Genomic DNA, 13345 nt, shown 5'->3' on the forward strand with positions numbered 1-13345 from the left:
GCAAATTGCTTTACACACTGTTGTGATCTCATCAAGAGAGACAGGAAGCATGTCAGCAACACCACTTCTCCTTACAAATGGAATTATAGGTCTGAAAAATCTTAGGATACAATGATACCAAAAAATCACCATGTAGCTTCTTTGCATTAACAAACAGTTTCAATAATATTTGTCTGTTCCTCATTGTAATTCTTGAATGAGAAAAATAAGTGTACCTCTAAAAGTATAATATTTGCCAATTGTCAGAAAATGGCAAAATGGATAGGAAAAAAATTCAAGATTGATATTGTAATTTCAAGAAAAGCTCTATAGTTTTTCTATGAAAGCAGTGTATCAATATCAGGTTCCATAGTATTAAAATAGCTGTTTAGAAAAACACCTATGTAAAAGCCTGTAATCAGCTATGACTCTGCACTACATTACAGTTATTGCAAAATTGGTTCCAACAACATATACTGCCACTTAAAAATACCCTCTCCATGTACCATAAACTATTTCTCCTTATCACATACACAATGTAACATTTCAGATCTTTATTAATCAAAGCTGTAGGTTCCTGAGTTATCATTTCATGCTAAATGTGGTTGTAAATCTAAATGTGTGTTGTTTCACTATAAATGCAAAGGTAGATGCTAATCAGTGGTTCATTTTGAGTGGAGAATGGGGAGGAGACAAGCGATGCTTCATTCAGGTACAGCCACATTTTCTGTGTCATAACCATCTTCAAAACAGCATTTATAGAAGCACATTTTGCACTGAGCTCTAACATTTACTGGGCAAAGCTTTGGCATCACAATAGGATTTACTCTGTCTCTATCAAGGACAACACACTCACAGAGCAAACAGTAACCCTGGGATTCCAACTGCAAGAGGAAATACAGATTGCTATGTAACAATGCATGTAGATTTTGCAGCAGCAGATGGACATTTTGAAAGCGATTGATACCCATTTGGCTCTTGTACCTTGCATTGCCAGAAGTTTGAGTTTTAAAGCAAACCAGCCACAAAATGTGTTGAGCTTGTTGATCAAGAGTCTGAACGTACCTGATCCTTCTCTCTTATCTTTAGGGTCTAGATAAAATAATTTACATTCCTACTTCCTCAGAAGTCAAAGCCCCAGAGTACAGCAGACGTAACTTTCATCTCTTCCCTCTGTCATTAATTTTCATTTTCTGAGGCAGAATCCTGTTGTGAGACATGCACAAGTGGACCTCTACAGCATGTACAGACCTGCGGCGGCTACTTCTGAAGTCATGACCAGAAGTGCTTTAAATGCCACAGGAAAGTTCATTCAGTGGGGAGAAGGGCCGTTTTGAGCAACACAGGAGATGAATTTGGGCTTCTGGAAGTCGACTCAGGCGAGGGGACGAGATGAGGTCTCTTCAGCTTTATTGGGGGTTACATAGGGGATAGGAGAGTTTGGAGAGACATCTGAAGAGCCCAGAACAAAGGCTCTACAACAGTTTATAAGGGTACATAACTGGGTGGGTTTACAAGTTTTCAGAACAAATAGAAAAGTGAATACAAGTAATTTACAGTCTAAATTTACCAATGTCTAACTCTGAGATATGCAGGCGTCGAGTGGTTGGGGAGAGATAACGGTTCATACTATCTGTAATACTTTTCTGGGAGGTTGCTGGGATAATCCATTTCTTCTTCACTTTCTTCTGGCACTTCTCCCATTTCATCCCAATCCTCCACATTCTCAAGGGCACTGAGTTCTATCTCAGCTGCTTGGGCCGCAACACAGACCATTTTCAAATCCATGGTTCATGCTGTGACTTTTAAAGTCTATTTCTTTGCTTCCGCAGAGGAATAAATTAGTAAGCTTCCTGATCATTAGTGAAGATCTTCTGCATGAGAGCATCAGAGGAAAGCACAGTCAAACATGGGAAAACACAGGAAAACTGAAAACAAAACAGAGATGCATGCACAGTAGTTGAATCTATTTGTTTGTAACATGCATTTAAATAACTAGGTAGATATCAATTTGACAATGACAAAATTTCCAAAATTCTAAAATTCCTGTGTTCAATTTCTTGGCTATGAAATTGTAAGTTTCTGTGACATTCAACATCAGCTGAAGTTGCTTTCCTTGGCCTGGTTCAAGAAATGCAGGAGAGCTAGTTTTTAGATTCAAGAAACATATGGTTTTGAAAAGAAAAAAAATTGTAGTCTTTCTTCTTTGTGAAGAAAGAAGCAGTAATAAGAAGAGAAAGGTCTAACATTCCTGTTCTTTGGAGTCATATTGTGGCATGTTATGAGTCATATTATGGCACATACCTTCTCTGTGAATGATCTCTCTGTCTGATCTGCCCAGCCTGAGGTGTCAGCATTGTGGAACAGGCTCCAAGTACATGCAGCCATGCGCACAACACTAGATACATTAAATCTGTATAATACAGAATTTTTTTGTTCTGGGAGGCTAGGCAGAGTGTCGAGGTGCGACCCAGCCTAAATGCCAGGCACCTACAATATCTGCTCTCTCTGCTCTCCCTTGCCACAGCTGAGCAGGAGAGGGAGGAAAAAAACTGTTGAAAACACACACCCACACACCCACACACCCACACACACACCCCATACTCATGAGTTGAGATAAGACACTGGTGAGAGGACACACTGAGAAAGGGCAGAACAGACTGAAAAACTTAAAGTTGCGAAGTGATTTATTAACCTAACAGAGTAAGAGGATAAATGAGAAGTAAAAATAAGCTTTTGAGACACCATTTCTTCACTCACTCCCCTCCCTCTTAAGACACCATTTCTCCGCTCACTCCCCACCACTTCCAACCAACAGCTCGAGGGGGAAGGAGCAGGGGCAGGGTATGGGGTTTTTTCTTAGTTAATCCATCACCACAATTCTTCTGCTACAAACACTGTTTCTCTGCTCACCCCTCTCCTTCCTTCCAACCAACAGCCAGGGCAGGGTAAGGGGCTTTTTCTCTGGTCAGTCCATCAGGGAGAGGAATCCTCTACTTAGCCATGGGGTCTTTCCGACCAGAGACAATCCTCTGCAAACTTCTTTGGTGTGGGTCCGATCTCACGAGCAAAACCCACCTGAATCTGCTGCAACATGAGTCTCTTTGTCCACAGGGTGCAGACTTCTGAGCTGAGGCCAGGCTGTTCCACTCCAGAGCAAGGCAAGGCCTCTCTCTCTCTCTTGCAAGGCCTTTGCAACTTTAACTCTCTACTGGGACTCCCACTGGATCACAGCTTCCTCCAGGCATCCACCTGCTCCTCTGGCGTTGACACCTCCCCATGGGCTGTGGGTGGATTTCTGCACCCCTGTGCACTCCATGGGCTGCACGAGGACAACCTGCTCCCCCCATGGTCTTCACCACAGCTAGCAGAGGGTTGCAGCTCTGGTGCCTGGAGCACCTCCTCCCCCACCTTCTCCACTGACCTTGGCATCTCCATGTTGTTTTCCCTTCATATATTTTCACCTCCTCCTCCTCTAGCTAAAAAGAAGTGTGTGACTACTTTGTTTTGATTTTTTTCTTAAATATGTTTTCACAGAGGTGTAACTAGCATCTCTAATTGGCCCAGCCTTGGCCAGCAGCATCAGGGATGGGCTCTGCTACACTTGGTGAAAAATTTCCAGAACCTTCACATAGAACACACAGGAGCTATATTTGTGCCACTCCCCACCCTTCAGACACTTCTTCAGGCCTACCACAACAGCTTTTTAAGATGGTGAAGATACCTTGCTGATGTTCTGAGCTAAGCAAAACCAACACACAGAATACAACAATTTGGCTGATATTACTAATAGTCTCTTACTAAGAGTAGTGCATTTTTTTCTTGTAATAGCATACCATTTGATAAATTATATTCTAAAACAGATACCTTCCTCCAGATACACCTCCTTTGTGATGGTTGACTAAGCCATGGTAGCAGCAGTCATACCACACCATGCAATATCATTGCCTTCCGAGTGCTTTAATTTCATAAAGCTGGCAGCAGCAGTGCTCACAGGCTTTTAAAAATTCCATTTCTCCCTCTCACATTATTTGTTGTTACTGCCTTTCCGCTTGTGTGCTCCAGTAATCACTATATGAAATGAATCTGAATCTTGATTTTAATTCTTTTGTAACCCATTTTACTACTCTGATGGCCAAAATATACTTTCTTATTGTCTTAAACTTCAGCTGGGAAGGAAATGCAGCAGAGTCCTCAGGTGGAATAAAATTGGTGCTAGCAGGACAACCATGTAAAAAGGTTACCACTAATTTAAACACTGATTGGGAAATTACCCTAGTAGCTGATGAGCAATTGCAAGGCACACCGATGTTATTGTAAACTCAATCAGGGAGCATGGTAGTCCTTGATTATCCATTGTTTTGGGGAATTTAATGACTCTTGCTGTTTTTCACAATTTTTCACAGAATTGTGCAAGATAGGCCCCATCTGCCAAAATAGACAAGATTCAACTGAAAGCATAACTCCAAGTCATATATCAGAAAGACATGAACATGTCTTGCCACCACTGTGAATTTCCCAGCAGCCATATAGAAAAAAGTGGCATGTGAGTCAGTGTGTTCTGCAGTCCTTGAATCAGGACTAGCCAGCTTAAGCCTCAGCTGGGGAGGGAGAGTTAGAGAAGTAGAAGTGAGAAAACTTGTGAGTTGAGATAAAGGCAGTATAACAGGTAAAGTGATAACCATGTTGACAAGGAAAGGTAAACAACATCGACTGCTTCCCATGGACAGGCAGGTGTTCAGCTATTCCTGGGAAGGCAGGGTTCGATCACACATAACAGTGACTTGGGAACACAAACACCATCACACCCTCTTCCATCTGCTCATTCTGGTCCCTTCAGCTCTATGTGGTGAGCATGACTCCATATGGTCTGGAATACCCCTGTGGTCATTGTCACTTGTCCCAGCTTTGTTCCCTCCCAAATCCTTGCGTACCCCAGCCTGATTACCAGTGGAGTGAGTCGCAGAAAAGCCCTTGGCTCAGTGCAAGCCCTGCTCAACAATATTAAAACATCCATGACTTATCAACACAGTTTTCAGCACAAATTCAAATCATACCCCATACCAGCTACTGTGAAGAAAATTAACAAAATTAGTAACAGCCAAACCAAGCACATTATCCACCCTTCATACCATAGTTCTACACCATGCTCTGGGCAGACACTATCTAATACATCCTCATTAACAATCCTGTCTCTCCCATCCTTCAATAAAATGCACTAACATATGCCACATTAACTTTTCAAAAGATGTCACCATGTCAGACCTCAATTAAAGCAACACCTTTTCCGAGGAATTCAGACACAGAACAATTCATTCTGGAAATTAATCAAAATAGGTTTATGCAAGCACCCACAAGCAGCTGATGTATGCAAAAGCTAGAAACCAATATTTTAATGAAAAGTACAAATTAATAATTTATACTAGAATTTTGTAGGTAAAACCTTTACATATAAAAATATAAACTAAGTTATAGCGGGGTATTTACATTTAATAATACAAGATTATACTATCAATAGGAAAAGTTAAAAGTTGTACGTATGTTCTTTGAACAGATGTCAAAAAGCTATTCACCAGTATCGCATGCCATAATTTGTGTGAATTGTTAGAAAGAATTGGACTTTGAAGCTGCTGCAAGTGAATATGCAGCACAAGAGGCAAGTCATGCAGCTGGGGAGGAGGATAGGAGGAGGAAGAGGAGGGGAAGGAAGAGGAGTATGGCATTGCCTCCCTGAGACACAGCCGAAAGTCCCAACACCACACCGAAGGGCAGTCGGCTGCGCCATGACGCGTGCTGGGCGGCGCCGGGGCAGGGGAGCATGCAGGGGCGGCGTGGAGCTTGGGGGACAGAAGCTTGCCAGGAAATGTGGTGGAACGAAGAAATGTAGGAATGCAGTCTGTGGTTTGCCAGGGAATTTATTAGGTTCACAGGTGAAGGTCTGGGGATGGCGAAGAGGAACGGGAAGCAGAGGATGGATGAAGGGGCTAGAAATCCAAAGGCTGCGAACCCTGAGCACAAGGTTGCAGGGGAATAAAAGGGAAGGGAAAAGGGGAGTGGCTAGCTTCAAAGAGCCAACCAGGGAAGGCCAGAGGGAAGGCCATAGGGATACAAACCGATAGACTTGTGATAAGGGAGGGTACAAATTCAAAGAACTAATAACATACAGAGCTAAGGAGAAAAAAGGAGAAACTTCTAGAACATAAGCCATACTTGGGGACAGAGTAGAACCAATGATACACGTGCACTGCAACAGAGGAGGAAGAAGCCCTTGCAGCAGTAGAGGCTGGGGCAGAGGCAGCTGTGAAAGCAGCTGCTCCTGGAGGCCAGGCTGAGCAATTTGAAGGGCCCAAAGAGCCCCTAGGGCCAAGGCAGCTGAGTGAGTGCAGGCCTGCGGGAGAAAAAGCCCTGGCAGCATGTGGAGGGAGGTGAGCCTTGGCCTCGTGTATGTCCAGCTCTGGGCTGCCGCATGCAAAGCCACCACTGGCCAGCCTGGCAGGAAGTCCTGCCCCCACTGCCCCGCCCCACTGTCCAGCCCAGGGTCTGTTGGGGTCATACCACTGGGTCAGTTGGGTTTGCACCGTTGAGTCAGTTGGGTTTGCACCGTTGGCTCAGTTGGACTCAGCATCCACGAGAGGCGGCAGCAGCAACCCAGAGCTGTCTGTTGTGCGGAGCGACTGCGCAAGAAAGCGAATTTCTGACCAAGCGGCATTAGCCCAGCTTCTTCATCCTGCTTGGACTCCTCACCGTGAGCGAGTGGCCCGTGTCTTTGCAGAGAGACCAGGGTCCTCCTGTGCCAGGCAGGATGGGCCAGGCCAAGAGCTGCTTCGTCTGCAGGTAGGCTCCCCTAGAGCCCAGGGACACACGGCCACAGCTGCGCCCCACAACAGAAGGGGCTGCCTTTCTCATGGCTGCCACTCTCTGCTCTGCTCTGCAGGAAGGCTGTCAGCAGCGACGAGGCCGTGCTGAGCGCAGATGTGACTCTGCACCGCGGCCCAAAGAGGAGCGAGAGGTGCTTTCTCCTCCACCAGAAGGAACTGGTGGTCACCAAGCTGCAGTAAGAGCCTGCAAAAAGCCCAGCTGCCTTTGCCCCATTCCTGTCCCTGGGCCAGGGCACAGTCAGCCTGGCCTAAGCCCCAGGCCCCCAGCCCCTTGGGGCTGCATGCACCACTGTGCATGCCGACGTTGGCGGGCGGCGGGGGCAAGGGGGGGGACACAGCAGGGCTCTGTGCAGGGGGATGCCAGAGAGGCCACCTGCCCCTCAATGCTTGCCTCTGCTCTCTGCAGCCAAGGGACCACCCTGCGCCCACGGCTCTGCCTGGCCCTGGACCAGCTGTGGGTGCTGAGCAGCGGTGAGGAGGCAGCGCTGCTGAGAGAAGAGCAGCAGCAGGAGGGCAGCGATGAGGATGCCACCTCCATCATCCTCATCTGGCCCAGCGGCTCGTGCATTGCCACCTTTGGGTGAGTTGTGATGCCACGTGCCGTGGCAGGGCAGGAGAGCTTGCCAGCTGAGGGAAGCAGGAGGCCTTCGGCAGCCTTGCCATGGCCTCTGGCCTCCGTGCAGAGCAGGAGCAGGGAGTGGCCTGTGTCCCCCAGGCAGCTTCGGCTCGCCAGAAGGCAAGGGCAAAAGCCACGGCTCTGGCAGCTCACAGGGGCCCAAGGCTTGGGCAGCACCTCCGTCCGGCCCCCACCTCGGGGCTTGGTCCTGCCCCTGTGTCCCTGGGCATGGCGAGGAGGAGTTCGGGTGTGCATGTGTGCCCCCAGCCCCTGGGCTCTGACGCTGCTTCTCCTCTCTTCCTGCAGCTCCCAGGCACTGAAGGAGCAGTGGGTGGGCACACTGCAGGGGTAAGCTGCTGCTGCAAGGCTGCTGCTGCAGGGAGATGCTCCTGCAGAGGCCGCACAGCTCCTCAGCTGGGGAGAGCTGCCCCTGCGGCTGCGGGTAGCTGTGAGCCACAGCTGCCTGACAAGGCACAACAGGTGGCTGTGGGCTCACCCAGCTCTCTGCCTATCCCTTTTGCCACTGCACAGGAGCCAGGGAGCCCGAGTGAGCCTCCTGCCAAGCATTAAAGCTCTGGCTGCACAGCTGAACAGCGGCCGCCAAGTGAGTGTCTCTGCTGCAGGCTCTGTGCCCGAGCGCTTCTCCATGCGCCTGGCCCCAGAGGCATGGCTGCTCACCTTCCTGCACTGCTTCTCTCTTGCACAGGGAAGGACATCAAGGGGCAGGAAGCTGGAGCGGCTGATCGCAGAGCTGGAAAAGGTGAGAAGGGCTGCCTTTCTGCCCACTGAGGCCTCTGGCTGTGCTGGGTGCCAGGGAGGTGCGGCTAGCGCAGTGGCCTTGTGCGCGGGGAAGCAAGGTTCCCTGGTGCCACTGGGCGAGCAGAGGCATCAGGGAGCCAGCGGCAGCACTGGCATGTCTTTGCTGCTGCCACTGGCAGCACTGCTGTTGCGCAGGGTAGAGAGGCTGCAGGGCAGAGAGGCTGCAGGCCGGAGGCTGCCAGCTGTGTGCTGCACTCAGGCTGCTGGGGCTGGGAGGCAGCTGGCCAGTGGCTCTTTGTGCTGCGGGGCTGCTTGCCAAGTGCACCTCTCTTCTTGCAGGCTGATCCTAAGCAAGGGCCTGCCATGGCCCCGTCTGACAGCAGAGGACAACTTGGCTGCTGCCCAGGTGAGTTTGGGGAGGAAAGGCCAGCTTCTGCTCTGGCAGTGAGCTGCACTCACGTGTCCCGTGACAAGTGTGGCTGGGCACGTGTGGCACCCAAGGGGGGATGTCCACCTCATCCCCCCTCAGAGAAAGGCAGGGCCAGGGCTGCGGCAGCTTATCCCAGTGTCATGCTAGTGCTCAGGAGCCTCCGAGCCGCAGCCACACTTGCAGCTGCCAGCTCCCTGCCTGGAGTGCTGCATGGCTCTGCACAGCGCTTTTGGCAGGCGGGCAGGGCAGGGCAGAGCAGGCTGTGACAGCACTGGCCTGGCAGTCTCCACTGACCAGCTTTGGTTCTCTTTTCCTTTGCAGAAGGAGGGATCAGCGCTAGTGGCAAGAGCAGCAGAACAAGGAGGAGGTGGCTGCCACGGCCCTTTGCTCTGCGGTGGGGCCCAGCTGGGGCTGCCCGGGCGCCAGGGCAGGAGGGCTCTGGCTGCAGCAGGGCACTCTTTGGGCAGCCCCTGGCAGCCGTCTGTGCAGAGGACGGCACGCTGCCCCAGCCCATCCAGGTAAGGCAGCCTGGACAGGGGCTGCCCATCCCTGCATTGGCTGCTGGGCAGCCTGTGTCCCCATGTATGTCTCCCAGCCAAGGGTCATAGGGCTCTTCAGCCGTGCCTCAGCCTTCTGCTGCCAGCCCCTTGATGACAGGAGGCAGGGAGGCCAGGCTGGGGAGGACCTCTGGCCCTGGCCACTGCTCTTGGAGCAGCCCAGCTCCTCACAAATGTCTCTGCCCTTGTGCCTCTCCTGCAGGAGCTGCTGGATGTCCTGCACCAGCAAGGGCCCTCAACAGAAGGCATCTTCCGCAAGCGGAGAGCACCAGGGCACGTCAGGAGCTGCGGCATGCCCTGGACCATGGCGTGCCTGTGGACATGGCAAGCCAGCCGGTGCTGCTGCTGGCCATGGTCCTCAAGGTGAGCCCTCCTGCCCTGCAGCTGCAAAGGCTCCTGCCTGGCTGCCATCTTCCAAGGCTCACCAGCAGCCCTTGGCATTGCAGGACTTTGTGAGAAGTATCCCCTCCAAGCTCCTCGTCACAGACCTCTACAAGGACTGGATGGCAGCCATTCAGATGGCCAGCAGGGAGGACAAGATCTCTCAGCTCAAAGTGTAAGTGTGGGCAGCAGCTTCCAGCTCTGCAGCAGGCACTGCTACAAGCCTGGAACTCGTTGGAAGGGGACGGTCTCCTTCAAAGGCTGTGTGTTCGGGCAGCTCGCTCTTGCCACCTGGCACTTCCACTGTGGGATAATGCACGGGGATTTCCCCTTGCATGGGCTCTGGGAAAATCAGCAGCTGGGAAGCAAGACCGCGCTTCCTTCCTGTGGCAGCGCGGGAGCCTCCAGCACTGGCTGAGAGCGCCTGCAAAGCTGCACAACACAGCCGCTGGCTGCAGCCCTGCCTGGGGAAATCTCTGGGGATGGCGGTGGGCAACATGGCCTTGTTGATGAATGATGCCTCTATCTTCCCTCAGGGTGGCCAAGAAGTTGCCTGCTGCAAACCTGCTCCTCCTCAAGCAGCTGCTTAAACTGCTGCAAGACATTGGTCAGCATGTGTCCACCAGCCAAGTGAGCTGCAGAAGCCTGGCTATCTGCCTGGCGCCAAGCCTGCTGAGCCCAGCACAGGAGGAGCAGTTGGACTTGGAGACCCTTCTGGCCGAGAATAACAAGGTAACACTGTGCTCAGCAGCTGGCTGCAGCCTGGCTAGCCCACAGCAGCTTGGCTGCCCAGAGGTACCTGTGCCTGGCAACTGCCTCTCTGCAGCCAAGGCTGGTGTGGAAGCTGCCTGCAAGAGCTGCCCCTGCAAGAGCCACTGTTCTCTGTGCAGAGGCAAGGCTCAGCAGTGATGGCAGGTGCTGCTTGGCATGCTGTCAGGCCCCAGATCTGAGAGCAAGGCTTTCCTGTGTGCAGGTGAAGGTGCTGGTGGAGTTTCTGATGGAGAATTTGGAGGATGTCTTTGCAGAGGAGGCTGCTGGCCTGGAAGAGTCACCCGTGCCCACCGAGATATCCACAGGTAGGGGCAGGAAGGGAGCAGGGAAGCAGCTTGGGACTGGGCGTCCCAGAAATCTCCATGTCCAGCAGACAAGTGGCGTAGCGTTCACTTGTGGCTTTTTGCTTTCTGTGCTCTTGTCTTCCGAGACCTTGTTTGGCTGCATATGCTTTTGCTTTTTAGAGCTGCGCCAAGAGGAGCAAAGTGGCACTGCCAGCCAGGCAGACAAGGAGCCCCAGGCACATAGCTGTCCCCATGAATCCCCCTCACTGCCACACATCAAACAACAAGACAGCACAGATGTCACAGTGCTTCAGGCCCAAAAGACAGAGGTATGTCAGCTGCACAAACATGGGCACAATATGTCCTGAAAAAGCGCAAAATTTCTCACGCAACTCTTGAGACTTTTGCCTTCCTTCCTTACTTCCTTCTTTCCTGCCTGCCTGTCTGCCTGCCTGCTGTCCTTTCAGCCTCCGCACTGACACACGCTAGCACAAACTGGACAGCTTGTTTCTGCAATGGTTTAGGCATGTGCATCCCCAGACAACAAGACACACGTTAATGAAAGCAGTGGGAGGGGTCACAGACAACTTGAGAGGCCTTGTGCTACAACACCAGCTCATGCCAGCTCCCTCCAGTCTCTTTGGGGGCAGCTGTACTGTGTGAGAGGCGGCTGATGCAAAGCAGCATCTTCTCTGCACAGCTAGGGGGGCGATTTGGCAATTGCTGCCTTACTCCTCCAGGCTGTCCCTTGCCACCTCTCACCTCCAGAATTTCTGCTTTAGGCACCTCCAGATTTGCCTCCAAGCACCCACGAGAGCTCCACAGAGTCCCTGGAAAAGGCTGGAGCCCTGACGATCCCTTCTGAGTCAAGCAGGTAAAAGCAGCTCACAGATGCTCCAAGAAGAAGTGATTTAGCTCGTGGCTCCTGCCTTTGCCTAGCTAATCCAACCATGAACGTAAAGGCTTGCAGGCTACCCCCAGGCAGAGGAAAAGAGAAGGAAAAGACCACATGATGAGGCCTGGGCAGCAGACGGGGACTGTGAGCCAGCAAAGAAGAGGAGGAGGAGAGGAAGCAGCAGATATGGACAGTGGCGGAGGCTGCAGCAGCTCAAGAAGGCCAGGTATGGAAGTGCCAGGCTCTGCTGCCCACCTTCCTCTCCACACTGCCCTGCATCAGCCCAAGATACTGGCAAGGGCCGGCGAGGGCTGCTGCTGGCCAGGGCTTGGCAAGAGCTCCACGGCAGCTGTGCAGGGGCTCTGCAGCCCTTGGCTTCCTACATGGCCATGTGCTTGTATCTCTGCAGGAGGAGTGCTGTGCGCAAGGCCGAGGGAGAGGCTGTGAGGGTGGGGCAACCGGATTGCCTTTCCTTCCAGTTCTATCTCTAGATGTTTATAGTTCTGTTTTTTAAAAGGTTTCATTCTAGAGACCTTTATTTCAAAACTTCTATGTCCATGGATAATGAGGTAGGTCTCTTAATAGTTGGAGGCTGCTTTTTGGAGGCCCTCTTTCCCCTCTGCTGCCCCTCTCCCCGCCTTGCCTTGCCCGCTGGGCCACCTCTGTGCCCTCTGGCCGTGCTGGGATCCGGGCTAGCAGCCGGGCTAGTGCCCAGCAGCACTTTCAGCCCCAGGTCCCGGCTGCCCGCAGCTGACGGGAGCGGCGGGAAGCGCCGGTGGCAGCAGGCACCGTCCCCCTCAGGGGCGTCATGGCTCAAGGCACCGGGGAGCCGCTGAGGGGCCGGTAAGGCTGAGGGCCCCGGGCCGCCCCAGGGGACAGCACCGCTGAAGGCACGGTGCTGCTGAGGTGGTGATGGTGGCGCTGACACCGAGAGGACGGTGAGGCTGTGGGGGCTGAGAGGAAGCAGTGGGGCTGGGGGCTCTGGGTGAGCTGAGGGCGATGGCGACGGAGGCTGAGTGGACAGGGGAGAGGCAGGGGTGCAGAGAGGGCTGGCGGGGCTCAGGGCACTGGGGACGCTGAGGGGGATGGCAGCACTGGCGGGGCTGATGGGCTAGCAGGGTGTGGGGGGGCTGTGGGTGTGCTGAGGCTATGGGGGTCTGAGGGCACACTGCAAGCCACTCAGTGCTCCCTTTGCTTCCTAGATCTCCATCTGCTCGACGTTTCCAGAAGGGCTGCTCTGCGGGGGACCGAGCGACCGAGGGGGAGGGAGCATGGGGAAATGAGCCGGCCGGGTTCCTTCTGGACCTCGTGCCAGCCCTGTGTGTAGCCGGGTATTATTGTGCCTGTACATTGTTACATCTCTGCAGGTCTTGAGTGCTCTTTCAAGCTGGATAGAGTTGTGGAGCTATACTGTTCTATGTCTTTAGTTTTAGGGGGATGTGAATTTTGATCTGTACTTTGGTAGTTGTAGCATTACAGATCGGTTCCCACTGCATATAGCTGTTTTGATACGGAACTCAATCTAATTACACAGCACCGATTGGCATGTTTATGTGTGGATGAAGCACTTTGGAAAGAGGCATCAAGTTGTAGCTTGCTTACGTGTCTGGGAGTATTTGGAGAGTGCAATGGATGGTTGTCACTTTTGAGACAGACATGTATCTGTGCAGGCGCTGCTTTGTCAGCCTTTGTCAGACGAGAGCTTGTGTGAAATGCCAGGGGTCTTTGATCTTTCCATGACTGCAGCAGAGAGGTAACAATCTGCAGCAAGGTTGTAACTGCACTTGTTAATTGT

The 13345-nt window shown here is 52.0% G+C and overlaps 1 protein-coding gene across 1 annotated transcript; it reads left to right on the forward strand.

Moving 5' to 3' along the window:
* Nucleotides 1-8738: 8738 nt before the first annotated feature.
* On the forward strand, nt 8739-12582 carry LOC146424365 (uncharacterized). Its single transcript, XM_085042774.1, has 9 exons — nt 8739-8865; nt 9422-9582; nt 9666-9775; nt 10137-10332; nt 10574-10676; nt 10836-10984; nt 11438-11529; nt 11618-11776; nt 11960-12582. Exons 1-9 carry the CDS (start codon nt 8739-8741, stop codon nt 12039-12041), a joined length of 1179 nt encoding a protein of 392 aa, XP_084898900.1. The 3' UTR covers nt 12042-12582.
* Nucleotides 12583-13345: the final 763 nt, after the last annotated feature.

Source organism: Lichenostomus cassidix, chromosome Z (assembly GCF_008360975.1).
Source record: "Lichenostomus cassidix isolate B80296 chromosome Z, HeHo_3.0, whole genome shotgun sequence".
Taxonomy (NCBI): domain Eukaryota; kingdom Metazoa; phylum Chordata; class Aves; order Passeriformes; family Meliphagidae; genus Lichenostomus; species Lichenostomus cassidix.